Genomic DNA, 16,396 nt, shown 5'->3' on the forward strand with positions numbered 1-16,396 from the left:
AACATGCATGTAGCTCCATTTCATATAGTCTTGTTTCCGTAACACTGTGGTCATATTCAGTCATTTATATAACATATAGAAGCTTAAATCTTTCCGTAACACTGTGGTCATATGCAGTAATTTATATAACATATAAAAGCTTCAATCTCCTCTAATGAGAGATAATAATATAGTAATGAGACATGCACCACACGTCATGCTCGCACTGTGCTCGGTTATCTGCAGCTGCAGTGGGACATACATGACTGTTGTGTCCTGTCTCCGTGTACGTGGCAAGGAGGGAGGAGGGAACCGGAACATCACTGGAAGGAGGGACAGCTGGACGGTAAGGACATAATCATTGCTTTTTTTTATTTACACAATAGCTCTATGCACCAGGTACTATATACACACACAACTCTGGAGAATGCATGAAAGTCCCTGCAGCAATGTTACAACGTTAACACCCAAGGAACACTGTTTTAGCGGCTGTAGTCAGACTTCTAGCTCACGGGACTAAATGCAACAGTGCATTCACTCGTATGTGACTGACAAACTGTCAGAAGTAACACATCAAGGCTTATGTAGTTCACATCGCTGTAAAATGTGGGTGTTGAGATAAATCACTCCATTTGAGGAATATAAAAAGCGTGATTTGTGCTATTTCCCAATACCCCGAAAGGTGGCGCTGTAGTCTTACAAAAAAAATGCCTTCCACCCAGCAAATGCCTTTACTTCTAATAGAGCCGAAGTGTGACGTCATCTTTGGCTTTCACTGTAAAAACACTAGAGGGAACATATTATGCTAAAAGTAATACTAATTCCTGTCTGCGGTGCTGTTATTACCGTTTCAGCGTATGCAAAGTAATTGCAAATACATGAGAATAATACAGTGACAGTATTCCTTACCAGCATCTGGCTGGGACTTGCTGTTCACATTAGCTGCTATGCCAGGGCAACCGTTACTCTAGGGTCTGGAGATGTGGATCCAGACAGCAGGGGGTTTTTTTTTCAATAACTTTATGACCTAAAATTGTTCATTTGAGGGTGGAGAGCTGGTGCAGTAACCCAATCACGTCCGAATAAGAATGAGACGTTCTATGCTGCAGTGATTTAAACTTCAGTCCTCTGCCAGGGGACTGGCTTTGGAGAATTCCACAGTGATTGTTCAAGAGTTCTGGAAGTTTCAGTTATAAGCTCTATTATGATTCCATATGTTAGACAATTGTAGCCAGCATGGGGAGGGTTAACCTGAGAGCCTACAGCGTGGCAGTGTGTAGCTGCATGTAACCACACAGCTGGCTGTTGAAAGGTACTTTAAGGTAGGTGTATGTAATCATTGACTTCACCCACCAACACAAATATAGTGGATTTCAGTAAAAAGTTGTTTAACATTTTCTGTAAAAGCTTTTTGTTTGGACTTAACTTTTACACCAACATAGGAGATAATACAGATGTCAGCAGTGGGTCCAAGCTGTGCCAGTAGGAAGAGTGAGGAATTGAGGCATTACATTCAGTTGGGAAAATCATACTTTATTGGGCAACATTTTTAAAGAGTTTTCAGGGACACAATGTTGCGAAGTGGGTGCATCTAAGCACATTATGTAAGATACTGTGTCCTTGGATGCTGAAGCACTACAATCCCCATCATGTCAAGTGTACTAAATTTCATTGTAAAGTACTCAATATTATATTAATCTTCAATAAATATTAACTTTTAAGTCATGGAGAATAATAATATGTGGTGATTGCATGTGACCTAATATGCAGAACAAGACGAATGGAGAATCAGATGGTTTTTAATGGTGTCTGTGTGTATAATATGAATGTGCCAAATCCAATATTTTAGGTTACGACCGATTATCCAGAAATTGTCCTCTTTTGCCCCATGTAAATGTTATTGTCCTTTTATGCCCCATGTAATTGTTATTGTCCTCTTCTGCCCCATGTAATTATTATTGTCCTCTTCTGCCCCATGTAATTGTTATTATCCTCTTCTTGCCCCATGGAAGTGTTATTGTTCTCTTCTGCCCCCATGGAAGTGTTATTGTTCTCTTCTGCCCCAATGGAAGTGTTATTGTTCTCTTCTTGCCCCATGGAAGTGTTATTGTTCTCTTCTTGCCCCATGGAAGTGTTATTGTCCTCTTCTTGCCCCATGGAAGTGTTATTGTCCTCTTCTGCCCCAATGGAAGTGTTATTGTCCTCTTCTGCCCCAATGGAAGTGTTATTGTCCTCTTCTGCCCCCATGGAAGTGTTATTGTCCTCTTCTGCCCCCATGGAAGTGTTATTGTCCTCTTCTGCCCCCATGGAATTGTTATTGTCCTCTTCTGCCCCCATGGAATTGTTATTGTCCTCTTCTGCCCCCATGGAATTGTTATTGTCCTCTTCTGCCCCCATGGAATTGTTATTGTCCTCTTCTGCCCCCATGGAATTGTTATTGTCCTCTTCTGCCCCCATGGAATTGTTATTGTCCTCTTCTGCCCCAATGGAAGTGTTATTGTTCTCTTCTTGCCCCATGGAAGTGTTATTGTCCTCTTCTTGCCCCATGGAAGTGTTATTGTCCTCTTCTTGCCCCATGGAAGTGTTATTGTCCTCTTCTTGCCCCATGGAAGTGTTATTATCCTCTTCTGCCCCCATGTAATTGTTATTGTCCTCTTCTCGCCCCATGTAATTGTTATTGTCCTCTTCTCGCCCCATGGAAGTGTTATTGTCCTCTTCTCGCCCCATGGAAGTGTTATTGTCCTCTTCTCGCCCCATGGAAGTGTTATTGTCCTCTTCTCGCCCCATGGAAGTGTTATTGTCCTCTTCTCGCCCCATGGAAGTGTTATTGGCCTCTTCTGCCCCCATGTAATTGTTATTGTCCTCTTCTCGCCCCATGGAAGTGTTATTGTCCTCTTCTCGCCCCATGGAAGTGTTATTGTCCTCTTCTCGCCCCATGGAAGTGTTATTGTCCTCTTCTCGCCCCATGGAAGTGTTATTGGCCTCTTCTTGCCCCATGGAAGTGTTATTGGCCTCTTCTTGCCCCATGGAAGTGTTATTGGCCTCTTCTGCCCAATGCCATTTTAAAATAATAAATGGGTCCTCTTCTGCCCCCATGTAATTGTTGTTATCCTCTTCTGCCCCCATGTAATTGTTATTATCCTCTTCTTGCCCCATGGAAGTGTTATTGTCCTCTTCTTGCCACATGTAAGTGTTATTGTTCTCTTCTGCCCACATGTAAGTGTTATTGTTCTCTTCTGCCCAATGTCATTTAAAAAAAAAAAATTAGTATGACATTCGTTTACAAGGCATCTAAACAGGTCTAGCTCTAGAAAACATTGTTTCTAGTATTGGCGTTTTACTTGTGTTTTGTTGCTGTAGCTTTGTGGTGGAATTTATCGAACTCTACTTGTTCCATTGTTTGCATCAACCACAAGTAAAGACATTGATAATATTATAGAGTAAGCTTATTAAAACTGTGTATGAAACATTGTTAGTTGAATAGACTCCCATTAAATGTCTCTTTATGCCGCAGTGACAATGTCAAGTGAAGAAAGTAAGGCAGAGGAGGACGGCACTGAGACTGAGCTAGAGAAGATTGCAGATCTCGTGTTGAGAGACAATGGGGATTCTGTGCCAGAGGACAGTCCACAAACTAGTGAAAAACACAAGGAGCCGGATGCTGACCCATTTCTGATCTCTGAAGAGCAAGGAGCCCAAGAAATACAAACCCATCCAAACCCAATGGAGTGTTGTGACCCTGTGAGCTTGGAACCAGCTTCTGACGTCGGCCCCAATCAGGAAGAACAAGAGAATCCAGTATGTGGCTTGTTCCCATGAATCTGCATTAGAAGTGTGCCTGGCACCTACATACTGTGAAAAATGTAATTTTGTGGCTGAACCAATTTTCAGCTTAGTCATTCATGTCAAATTAATGCCAAAGTGAGGCATGAGGCACAAATTGCCTAGTTCCTTCTACTTCCTAATAAATTGATTTCATGCTCATTGGTTCAGCCGACAAAATCACTGTCTACACGGTAAGTAGGTGACGTCTACACTTTACTCAGAAGTGTGCACAATTTTTATTTGTTTTTTGATATTGTAACAGCTGTACGTGCTTTATTTTTATATTTGTAGGATGTATTCTCAAGTGACTATCTGTTTTGTGTGAACACATTTTTTGCACATAATCTACCTTTTTACTCATTTGTTGGTGGAATAAATGTGACGTTTGTCCCTTAGTTTTAATGACTTCCCATTGCTAACTGTGCTGCAAACATTGGGCCTGATTCATTGAGGAAAGTAGAGCAGAAAAATGAGTAAATTTGACAAAACCATGTTACAATGCAAGGGGCGCTAATTAGATTATTATTTTGCATATAAGTTAATTACTGGCTGCTTTTTATGTAGCACACAAATACTTTATAGCTTTATTTGTACAGTGAAATTTAAAACTGATCTAGGACATGCCCTACCCCAACTATAAATCCTTCCCCACATTTTAAATGTACATCCCCCTCCAATGCAACATGGTTTTGCAAAGGTGCAAAGTTACTCTTTTTTTTTTCTTTACTTTCCTTAATGAATTAGGCCCATTGTCTTTAACCTAGACAGGTCAATCCTAAAATGAAATATTCATACATACAAATTGTTATTTGTTAACATCTTACACCTGTGGTTACTTTATTTACACAATAAGAGTTATAGAAGCCTAGATCTAGGGCTAAATGTATTAAACTGCGATTTCTGCAAATCGACGATATTTTCCACGACTTTGGCAGCTAAATTAAAAGCGGCAATGTCTTTACGGGCAAGTGTTGTACTTGGCGACATTGACGTTTTAAATTTAGATGTCAAAGTCGCCAAATATCAGTGATTTGCAGACATCGCTGTTTAATACATTTACCCCATAGAGCAAGATAAAGAAATGCAATATTATAAGCAGTAATGGGCCCTAAAGTGGCCCTCCGAGCCTTCACCTGTGGCCCCCAGCTCCTTCCTGTGTTATTGTCAGATTTGTTTGTTATAGCTTGTTACACTTGTTTACATGTCTGCTGTTATGTTATTGCTGATAGTTGTCTCTTTCTTTGATTATATGCATTGTTCAAACTTATTCCTGAGATTAGGGGCATTGCGTGGCCCTATTGAAGGTTAGAGGACCGCACCATGGGGCCCCTGAAGTGTATCAGTTTGCGTATCAACGACCCAAAGACTTTAACTTGATTTACATGCTGCTCTTACCTGGGCTGTTAACTGCTATATTGAGATGTTGTTTTTTTTACATTGTACAGTAAATGCAGCTCAGTCTTTTATTTATTTTTCAGGACACAGAGGCGTTGGGAAAAGGAAGTAGCTGGACTACTTGGGGAACCTGGGGTAAATCCCTGCTATCATCAGCCAGTGCAACCGTAGGTGAGGTGACCATCGGCCCGATCAACCCTGTTCCAATCACAAATAGCTTTGTCAGTGCTCCTATTTACTTTTCAAAGGGTCGGGTACGTCACCCCGACTACCACAACGGCAACAACAGGTTACCCGACTTCAGAAGTGCGAAGCTGTGAATCACAAAACACTGCTAATGCTGAAGGTTTGAAATCATCACCACCCACAGTCACGAGGAATAAAGATGCCGACAGCAGAGAGTCACGTGACTTTCCAGGACGATACTATTATTAGGGGTGTTAAGGGGTATAATGCAAGGGGGTGGCGGATGCACAAAGCCTTGCTATAAAATCTTGTACATCCGCCACCTCCTTGCATTACCCCCTTAACACCCCTAATAATGGTATCGTCCTGGAAAGTCACGTGACTTTCTGCTGTCGGCTTTCAAAGGTTTCCTGCACCCAAATTAGAATGAGGTGATCTAAAATAAAATACAAAGTTTTATTTACAGCCACTTAGTTGATTCAGCAAGTCCCCGATCTATGTAATGGTTTGTGAGATCCCTCTGCTTCCCAGGCGGCCTTTGTTGAGGTCGCCAAAGCCTTTCACCAGGAAAATATAATTTTGTGTGGTTTTGTAATGTTACTCTATTTTAGCTGGTCCCCTTTTTTTATTCATTATTTTTTGTTGAGCGAAGGTTTTTAACAGGTTCAAATTTCCAGTTTTTCCATCTCTTTGGGGGCTAAATACATTGTTCCCTATAAGGCACATCACACTCTAGGTTCACGTAGGCTACACGCAGTAAATATCTCTACTATCAGGTCTCAATGCATTTATAAATAGTTCCATTCATCCTACTTTGTGCAAAGTGCCACAAATATTGTCACATTAACGATGTCTACACCATGTCTGGCAGCAGCATGCTTTAATGGTACTAGTAAATGAATGTAACATGTGTGTGTAAACAGGCCATGGGATATCTGCTGTGAAGGAGAAAGCAGCCACTTTGCGAATCAGGAGCTCAGAGTCTGATGAAAGTTGTGAGGCTGGAAGCCCTGAAGGTGGAGAACAAGGTGGCGTATTATGACGTTCTTTACATGTCCTAGACATAGTCACTAGGGATAGATGGTGCAGCCTGGTATTGGTACAAAAAGTAACCTCTGTTCTCACTAAAACATTATAAAAATGTTATAAATTCATCACATTAACATACTTGCTAACTTTCCTGAGTAGACAGGTCGCCTAATCTGTCCCTTTTTTTCTAAGTTGCACAAACCACACCCATTTAAAATGAGGACACTCCCCCTACATTGTATGTCACACCCTTTATGCCCAGCAAAAATCATGACTGTTGTTCAAGTAAAAATAAATTCCAAGCTGCAGCCAACATCTGGTCATGTGATTTATATGATCTGGCAACTGGACACCATTAAACACAATTTTACACTACCGCACAACCTAACTTAAAAAGCAGCCTTGCGCCACTTTAATCTTGGCGTCTTCAGTTTATCTAAAAATAATATAGGAAACGGTGTTACCCTTTCTCTGTATCCTTGGTTACAGTATTGACAGAAAAAGAAGATTGCCCAGCAGAACCCTTGTCACCTTCAACGAGTTCTCGTGGTGTGTTTTCAACTTTAACAAATGTCGTACAAAATACTGTAAGTAATTATGGTCTTGACATTGTGATCGCTCATAGCGGCATATTCGGTTCTCTGTGTTGCGCGGGCAGCGCATTATTACAGTTGCTACGGTAAGTCTTTTCAGTGAGCCGCGAGTAAAAATCAACTTTGAAATTACCGCGGTAATTGTAATAATGCGCAGGAATTGTCGTTGTAACTGCAATAATGCGCAACAATTACCGTAGTATCTGTAATAACGTGCAGCAATTAGCATAGTAACGGTAATTGTGCGTGGCCCACATTGTTCTAAAGAGCAACGCGGGGAATTGAATCTCCCCCATAGTGTCTCTTCCAAATATGGAGTTGTACGCACGTACATTGATGAGGGATTTCGGTCACTAGCACTTTGCCCATGTTTTGCATGAGTTTCATTTCAGGAGTCATACATGTCATTTATTTTTAGAAGCAGGTATTGAAAGCGTCTGTAAATTGTGAAACTATGCCTTTCACAAGTATTACTAGCTATGATAATGGTGCACAGTCTTATGCTTCTGTAATCAGAGATCCTGCTAGTGCAGTCCATGGTTGTATAATGTATTTACACATTCATTCTGCATGTAGGCACTTACTTCTGCCGTGGACAAAAAATGAAATTCTCCTGTATAGTCTATGAAATTATGCATAGTTAATAGACTGTTCTTTTTTATTTCTATAATTTTTTATTGTTTTGCACAGTGTAACCATATATTTTTATCTCTATTGAAACACCAATACTATAGGGTAAAAGTGTTCTGAGCGGTGGCCTCGATGCCCTGGAGTTTATCGGTAAGAAGACAATGAATGTACTTGCAGAAAGTGACCCTGGATTTAAAAAAACTAAAATTCTTATGCAGAAAACGGTGTCTTTATCACAGGTAAGTCATAAAGGAGATCTAGGAGTGTTTTGCTATGTATTCCATCAGTTGCACAATGAGTCAGGTGACACAAGTGGGTAGGGAGTGTGTATTTGGCCAATACTAGTGCATCGCAAAAACATGTAAATTGGCCAGCTCATTGAGGTGCAAACTACTGCTGAGTATAAATAAGGTTCATAATAAATAAGCACCAGAAACCTATAAAATACACTGATTTACAGAGCATTTCAGGCTCATGTCTGTTTCTTGTTGCACTGGGCTTGTCTGCACCCCAGCAATAGAAGATCACTGATAATTTGTGTAACAATGGATTCTTCTGGTTCTGTCTGCTACTTGATGGACCTGCGGTGCACCATACCTCTAGCATCTCATTGCTTTGTGTTTGCAGATGTTGAGGGAAGCTAAAGAGAAAGAGAAGCGGAGGCTGGCAGAGCACGTATCCGATGAGAGGACGGCGCACTATGGAATGTTATTTGATGAGTACCAGGGTCTGTCACACCTGGAGGCTTTGGAAATACTCTCCAATGAAAGTGAGGGAAAGGTAATATAACCGGGAAATAGGACATGACATAGTGACATTCTGCCTGTGTTCATCACTGCTCTTGTCATATTTATCATGTATTGTTATTGATCATGACCAGTATGGTGGACTCCAAAGTATACTCTTAAGCTTCCCATGCACTTGCCAATTTGGCTGGTCGAGCCTGACCGTTGTGCGGCTGGATCTCTGTCAGAATATGAAAGTTCCAGACGTTTGGCACTTGGGCTAAATGTGCCAATCCAATGGGGTGCCATTGTCTTGGTTGCAGTGCACCTACCATCCATCCCAACCACCATCTGTTGTCTCCCCATTAGTTGTAGATTGGCGTCAGCGGGCTTTTGGTGCCCATACATGAAATTTGAGGAAAATTACGTTTCTCTTTCCTACCGTTTGGGAACACTGCAAGACATTGGGGTATAATCTTTTAGTCATGTCCTGCCGATAAGGCGGGCTAAAAATGTAAGGACCCTTTAGCTCGTTCTGTCTAGGGGCAGAATGTTGGCATCTGTACAAGGGGTGAGTCAGCTGGAAGGCTGCTGCTCCCCCTCCACAGGGTCCTAGAGTGAAGGGTCGACAGACAATTCACTCTCCTGGGTCTTTGAGGTCCCTGCGCTGCACCTGAAAAGGAAAGGAATAAAATAAAACAAGTTTGATAAGTGCCTAAACTCCTAGTCCCACCTACTATACCCCAATGTCCCCCAATGGGGTCAGAGAAATCGATTTTACGGTGAGTAAAAATCTTCTTTTTTTTTCAATAATTTAATTGTTGTTTTTAGGTAATCCCACCCCTTTCTTCTAATTGGCTGCAGTCCAGGCCTTACAGCGATCTCACAAATCAGTCCTCTGCATTTTATTGTTTGGTGGGAAGGGATTATACTCTAAAATTAGTTTTTATGGGTGGATTATTATTTTAATGTTTTTTTTAAATACCAGTTTTGGTTAAAGAATGTCTTTTAAATTTTAGATAGGCAAGTGTTTTTTATGAGTACTAAAGGATTGTAGTAACTAGATGCCTAGAAATTATACTGCATTATGCTTCAGTTTTATTAAAATTGTGTATAATGTCTAACTAAAAATCGGAAGCACTGCTGCAAAACTGTTATGTCCTTATGTTGGGCAGGAAATAAAATATTTCATTTTCTGTCTTACTTGTTTTTGTTTTGTTTTTTAAAAAAAAGCAAATTATGAAACTGAAATTGTACAATTACAAGCAGAATTTCGTATTTTAAACGAACCATATCATCGCAGGTCCAGTTGTATCTATCATCATTGGGAGAGGAAAAGTTGGAACCGATAAAAGCAGATCTGATTGTGATCAAGGAGATATTTCTTCAGAAAGATTTTGATAATGAAGTGGAAACAAGTGCTAAAGGTAAATTATAATAGATTGTCATGTCTTTATTCAGAAATAGAGCAGGACCGTTTTAAAATGTTGAAGCTAGCTGATTGGACAACACATGGCATAATGGCAGCCATCCAATAAGCTGCATAAAACGCCATGATAGAATCTGAGAGTTTTGAGATGTAGCTCGGTTCATGGTTCTACACTTATCTTATCTACTTATCTTAAAAATAACTGAGTCCGGTGCTCTATTTGTACTGTGATACAATGTAAACTATCATTATACAGATATTTGTAACATTTAAAAATGTTTTATTCATTGGTGCAGAGGAGGAGACAGAAGAGTTTGCCATCATGCTCACTGAATTACTGTTTGAACTTCATGTTGCTGCTACACCTGACAAGCTCAATAAGGTCTGTGCTTTTATTCTTTTAGATTTTATTGCCACAAACAGATATATTATAACTATAAAATAGTTTTCATATTACTATCTCCATCTTCTATAGTTCTGTTGGTAATATTCCCATTCCACATTCATGTTCCAGTCCTCTCAACACAAAGCAGTAGAACAGTCAGTAAAATACTGGTAACATATTTCAATGTCTCTCTGAAGCCATTAAAAGGTCAAAGCTCATTGACAATTGACTTAGGTATTACTCTATTTATTGTAAATGATGGCATAATGTTATTGGCTTTTTGTTTACATTTATTTCTCGTGTAAAAAAGTTCTTGCACCCAAGGAAGCAAGGTCAGAATCCCCCAGTTGTTATAGTGCCATGCAACCACCCCAAAGCATTTTCCAATGACATACAGGCTGTATTTATTATGCCAATGTAATCATTCTTGCCTTTAAACACATTGCCGTTTTAAATTTAGCTATCAAACTCGGCAAATATTGTCGACTTGCAAATGAAATGCTATTTAATACATTTACCCCCCCCCAGTGTTAAATCTGTAGCACCCACGTTTTATACTTTTACCGCCCTGATATTAAATTAATAGCAAACACATTTTAAAAAATATCTGTTTCCCTCAAACTATGCCCAACATTAATTAATAGTATTCCCATTTAATATATAAACCTATTTCCCTCCCTCCAACTGCCCTAGCAAAAAATTAAATGTAACCATTTATCACAACCATCCCCGGCATTAAATAATTCATATTTACATTTAATAAACAGCCCTCCTTTCCAATCTCAGCCCCACATTCAATTAATAGAACCCATCTACCCCAGCATTAAAATAAAGGTCCCGTCACCTTAAATTAATAGACCCCACTGTAAAATTAAATTGCTCCATCATCACTCAATAAATAAAATAGCACGCATAAAATATTAGCTCCATCTGCACTCCGCTGTTAAATAGCCTACCTCCCACGCTATATTAAGACCCCTCCCCTTCCCTCACATATTATATTAACATACTGCCCCCCTCATACACACATTACATTAACATATCCCCCCCCCTCCCCCTCATACAATATGTTCTCATTCTTCGCCCACACTTACCTTGTTCCATCCACACACTGTGTAGGAGAGCTGCTGTTCACACATGAGGCGGCACCTGTCATGTGGTGCGCAACCCATGTGACACCGGGACTCTTGAGGATAGGACACTTGGGGAGACGGGACGGGTCTTAAAAATCCGCAGCCAATGATAGAAGGTGGCTGTTCCCGGAAGAGGGTCCAGCCACCAAGTAATAGAGACTTTTTGCATTTTCATAAAACCTGTGCAGAGACCGGCCCAAAATAGTGTTTTTTCTCTTTTTCTGGTCGGTCTGGGGGCATGTGCCTGCCCCCCCGGCCCAGTCCGCCCATGTACACAAGACACTGCAGAATACATCCAATACCTATGTGGATTATACATTTTCAAAAAAGTATTGTACAGAAAAAAAAATGTTGAACTGGTCACCTGTTAATAATATAGGCAATAGTGATAAAACAGTAATAAATCAGTGTTTTTATTTTTCTTATAAAATACATTTTTACAGTTGCTCCTGATTGCAAACACATGCTATAGCATGCACACAGGGCTGTCATCACTAATGATCAGGACTAGCCCTGTAACTTGAGCAAGATATAAGGCAGAAAAACAAGTATCCTAGAGCTTGATTGGGATGTGGCTGTGTGCGCTTGAGTTTGGTATGCCCTTGCTGTAAATTGACTAAGGCTGAACATTCCCTACCCACAATCGTATTCTGTAGTAACTGTCCTTTGCATATGAAGACGGAGCGGACAGGGCTGCCTTTACTGGCGTATGGTTCTGGTTCTGGGCATGCCCAGGGTGATTTTGCGTACGATACTTTCAAAAGTGATTAATCAGGCCCAAAATATGTAAAACGGACGTACAAGGTAGACAAAATAATTGCACATGTGAAAACAGAGGCTAGGGAAGGCCCTGCTTAGTAGAGCGCTTGCATTCTATGAGAATATAAATAAAGATCAAGAATGCATTATTTTGTTAGGAGTAAATGTCTCCTCTCATTACCCAGAGAAGATACAATTACAAAAGTTGGAGAGATATTTACCACTAAAAAGATACAACTATAAAAAATTGTCAAAAGCTGTCCTAAATGAGCACTAAATCCATAATATACTGTCATCATAAAAATATGGTATTCTGCTCCATTAGTTGTATTTAGGTAGAACATGGGATAACGTGGATTTGAATGCTGTGTTTTCTGTATGATGAACTTAGGCTAGGAAGAAAGCCCATGATTGGCTAGATACAGAAACACTACAGTCACAAGAGCAGACAGAAAAACTCGATGTGGATGTTCCTGAGGTGAAGGATATGGTGACCGAAGAACTCAAAGTGACAACTGAAGAAGGAAGCAAAGTTGAAATTAAGAAAAACGTGAACCCTGACGTAAATATGATTTCTTTTGTCCTTATTTTCTGCAATAGAATACAAACAATGTGTGCTGTCTGGTGTAGCATGTATAGTTATACAGATAATTAGTAACACACAATTGAACCTCACAGTGGATATAAATCAGTCACTGTATAGCTCCTAGCAACTCGATATAACACACGGGTCTCTCTCCTTAGTCAAAATATGCAAATAGACAAGCCGGCCTTTCACAGCACAGCAATTGTATCTTCATGTAGGAATAATAAAATGGTACTCACATTCATTAGTGGTCGGAGGTGGTGTACATTAGTCCTGGCTAATCACACAGTCTGACTATTTATGAGCTCAATCCAGAGATGGGTCATAAATCTGTCCTAGTAATTAGTGAGACATAGACTCTCTGCCACAACTGAATGTGAGAGCCATTCTGTTTATTGTAATTGCAGGCCCACTGTGTGAGTCACAGGGGATATAGAGTGGTATAGAGTTTGACAGTATAACATTCTAATCTATTTTAAATATTGTATTTTGTACTGACTGTTGGTCTGTGGAGGATGCTGAAATAAGTACTGAAAATATGAAATGTTTAAAAACCTCTGTTTTAGTGACTTCAAAACATGCAAATATGATGTATGGAACCTCATGAACAATACATGACATGTGATAATGACTGTGATCTCCCGTTATGTACATTCAGGATATATACATGACATGTGATAATGACTGTGATCTCCCGTTATGTACATTCAGGATATATATATTATATACATGACATGTGATAATGACTGTGATCTCCCGTTATATACATGCAGGATATATATATTATATACATGACATGTGATAATGACTGTGATCTCCCGTTATGTACATTCAGGATATATATATTATATACATGACATGTGATAATGACTGTGATCTCCCGTTATATACATGCAGGATATATATATTATATACATGACATGTGATAATGACTGTGATCTCCCGTTATGTACATTCAGGATATATATATTATATACATGACATGTGATAATGACTGTGATCTTCCGTTATGTACATTCAGGATATATACATGACATGTGATAATGACTGTGATCTCTCGTTATGTACATTCAGGATATATACATGACGTGATAATGAATGGGATCTTCCATTATGTATATGCAGGATATATATATTATATACATGACATGTGATAATGACTATGATCTTCCGTTATGTACATTCAGGATATATATTATATACATGACATGCGATAATGACTGTGATCTTCCGTTATGTACATTCAGGATATATACATGACATGTGATAATGACTGTGATCTCTCGTTATGTACATTCAGGATATATACATGACGTGATAATGAATGGGATCTTCCATTATGTATATGCAGGATATATATATTATATACATTACATGTGATAATGACTGTGATCTCTCGTTATGTACATTCAGGATATATACATGACGTGATAATGAATGGGATCTTCCATTATGTATATGCAGGATATATATATTATATACATGACATGTGATAATGACTGTGATCTTCCGTTATGTACATTCAGGATATATATTATATACATGACATGCGATAATGACTGTGATCTCCCGTTATGTACATTCAGGATATATACATGACATGTGATAATGACTGTGATCTCCCGTTATATACATGCAGGATATATATATTATATACATGACATGTGATAATGACTGTGATCTCCCGTTATGTACATTCAGGATATATATATTATATACATGACATGCGATAATGACTGTGATCTCCCGTTATGTACATTCAGGATATATATATTATATACATGACATGCGATAATGACTGTGATCTTCCGTTATGTACATTCAGGATATATACATGACGTGATAATGAATGGGATCTTCCATTATGTATATGCAGGATATATATATTATATACATGACATGTGATAATGACTGTGATCTCTCGTTATGTACATTCAGGATATATACATGACGTGATAATGAATGGGATCTTCCATTATGTATATGCAGGATATATATATTATATACATGACATGTGATAATGACTGTGATCTCTCGTTATGTACATTCAGGATATATACATGACGTGATAATGAATGGGATCTTCCATTATGTATATGCAGGATATATATATTATATACATGACATGTGATAATGACTGTGATCTCTCGTTATGTACATTCAGGATATATACATGATGTGATAATGAATGGGATCTTTCATTATGTATATGCAGGATATATATATTATATACATGACATGTGATAATGACTGTGATCTCTCGTTATGTACATTCAAGATATATACATGACATGACATATGACTGTGATCTACCGTTATGTACATGCAGGATATATACATGACGTCTATTGAGAGCTTGGCAGAAATCACTGCCCGCTGCATGGAGCAGCTCCACAAAGTGGCAGAATTAATCCTTCATGGACAAGACGTAGACAAGCCGGTGAAAGACCAAGCAGTTGTTTTAACAAAGTGAGTGTGTGACTACAAATCTAAATGAGATATAACTGATGTATTTTGCATTAAAAAAATAAAATAAAACAAGAGATCCAGTAGTGCTATATTTTCCTAGAAAGTCATCTCCTGACGTAATACCACAGTTTAGTTTTCTTAACACTTCTCAGACTGATAGTGTCTTTCCTCAGCTGAACCCCCATATTAAACACCCACCCCTCATCACCAGTTTCCAGATCATGTTAGTTTCACTGTCACCCAGCCGGAGGTCTCTCTTAAGCTGGTTACACAGTACAGGTTTTTCACCCGATTATCGCGCTAATCACACAATAAGCGACTGTTAGGTCCGATATCACATTAGTACATTCCCACAATCATGTTTTATCGTACCAAAGCACATTGTACCGTTTGAATTGATTTTATAATCGGACTAAAAATCTCTATAAATGATGGAACAATGTCGGTTCTGTAGTGTGTATACACTCACGTCCAGCAGTGTAGGCAGATCTCTATAGAGTTTACAGAGTCGCATTCATTTCAGCCGATGGTTATGACAGATGCCTCTCCCCTGTTACACACACATTGGCCTCCCTCACTTCTGTAGTAACACACATCTCCCCTCATCTCAGTAATACAATTGTGTGTTTGATGTGAGTGATTACATATTCTCTGTACGGCTGTGTGTGATGTAATTGGCGCCCAATAAACCATAATAATAATAATTGGTTGCCTTAAACAAGTTGTAAGCACCAGTGATAAAGGTAAAATATATTTAGTGCAGGGAGTGCAGACTGGGCTGTTGATTAAATTTGGAAATTTCTTTGAAAATACTAAGTAGTTATACAGTATATTGGAACTATTTACAGGGATGGGACAAGTCGCAATTCAAAACAATTGTGATTTAAAAAGTGGGTGTGGGTTTTAAATAGTTTTTTCACCATTTACTTAGCCTCATCGTCCCTCCAATGTTTTAGAGACTCCATTGTGTTGATTCCTATTTATTCGTTATACTTGCCTGCCCAGGAGGCACGGCAATTCTGTCACTTACACCACATGTTGTTATAATATATATATATTTTTTTCTGTGTATTTCTTCAGGCTAACCAGTGCTATGTGTAAGGAAGTATCCTCTTTATCAAATAAGTTCTCTGACTGTTTGACTTCAGTTGGGGTAAGTATACTGTGACATGTTATTTATCTTTTTTTGTTTTTAGACAAATATGTGCACAGTACTGGTGTATTGTGTTTTGGGCAAATATTTATTTTAACTGACTAAGTTTATTTTTACAGC

At 39.0% G+C, this 16,396-nt stretch overlaps 1 protein-coding gene across 2 annotated transcripts in view; it reads left to right on the forward strand.

The window, feature by feature from the left end:
- The first annotated feature begins 193 nt into the window (after positions 1-193).
- FAM114A1 (family with sequence similarity 114 member A1) overlaps positions 194-16,396 on the forward strand; it is a 19,661-nt gene continuing 3,458 nt past the window's right edge. Inside the window, exons 1-12 of one of the 2 annotated variants that reach the window (XM_075194791.1) lie at positions 194-325; positions 3,494-3,777; positions 5,283-5,370; positions 6,309-6,413; positions 6,904-7,001; positions 7,742-7,876; positions 8,265-8,417; positions 9,666-9,789; positions 10,088-10,173; positions 12,460-12,630; positions 14,984-15,123; positions 16,204-16,276. In XM_075194791.1, the coding sequence (XP_075050892.1) occupies positions 3,499-3,777; positions 5,283-5,370; positions 6,309-6,413; positions 6,904-7,001; positions 7,742-7,876; positions 8,265-8,417; positions 9,666-9,789; positions 10,088-10,173; positions 12,460-12,630; positions 14,984-15,123; positions 16,204-16,276 (1,452 nt within the window). In that variant the 5' untranslated portion in view covers positions 194-325; positions 3,494-3,498. Of the gene's footprint in view, positions 326-1,030; positions 1,302-3,493; positions 3,778-5,282; positions 5,371-6,308; positions 6,414-6,903; positions 7,002-7,741; positions 7,877-8,264; positions 8,418-9,665; positions 9,790-10,087; positions 10,174-12,459; positions 12,631-14,983; positions 15,124-16,203; positions 16,277-16,396 lie in introns of those variants that run through there. The other variant, XM_075194790.1, reaches the window with a different exon arrangement.

Source organism: Mixophyes fleayi, chromosome 1, assembly GCF_038048845.1.
Source record: "Mixophyes fleayi isolate aMixFle1 chromosome 1, aMixFle1.hap1, whole genome shotgun sequence".
NCBI classification, from domain to species: domain Eukaryota; kingdom Metazoa; phylum Chordata; class Amphibia; order Anura; family Limnodynastidae; genus Mixophyes; species Mixophyes fleayi.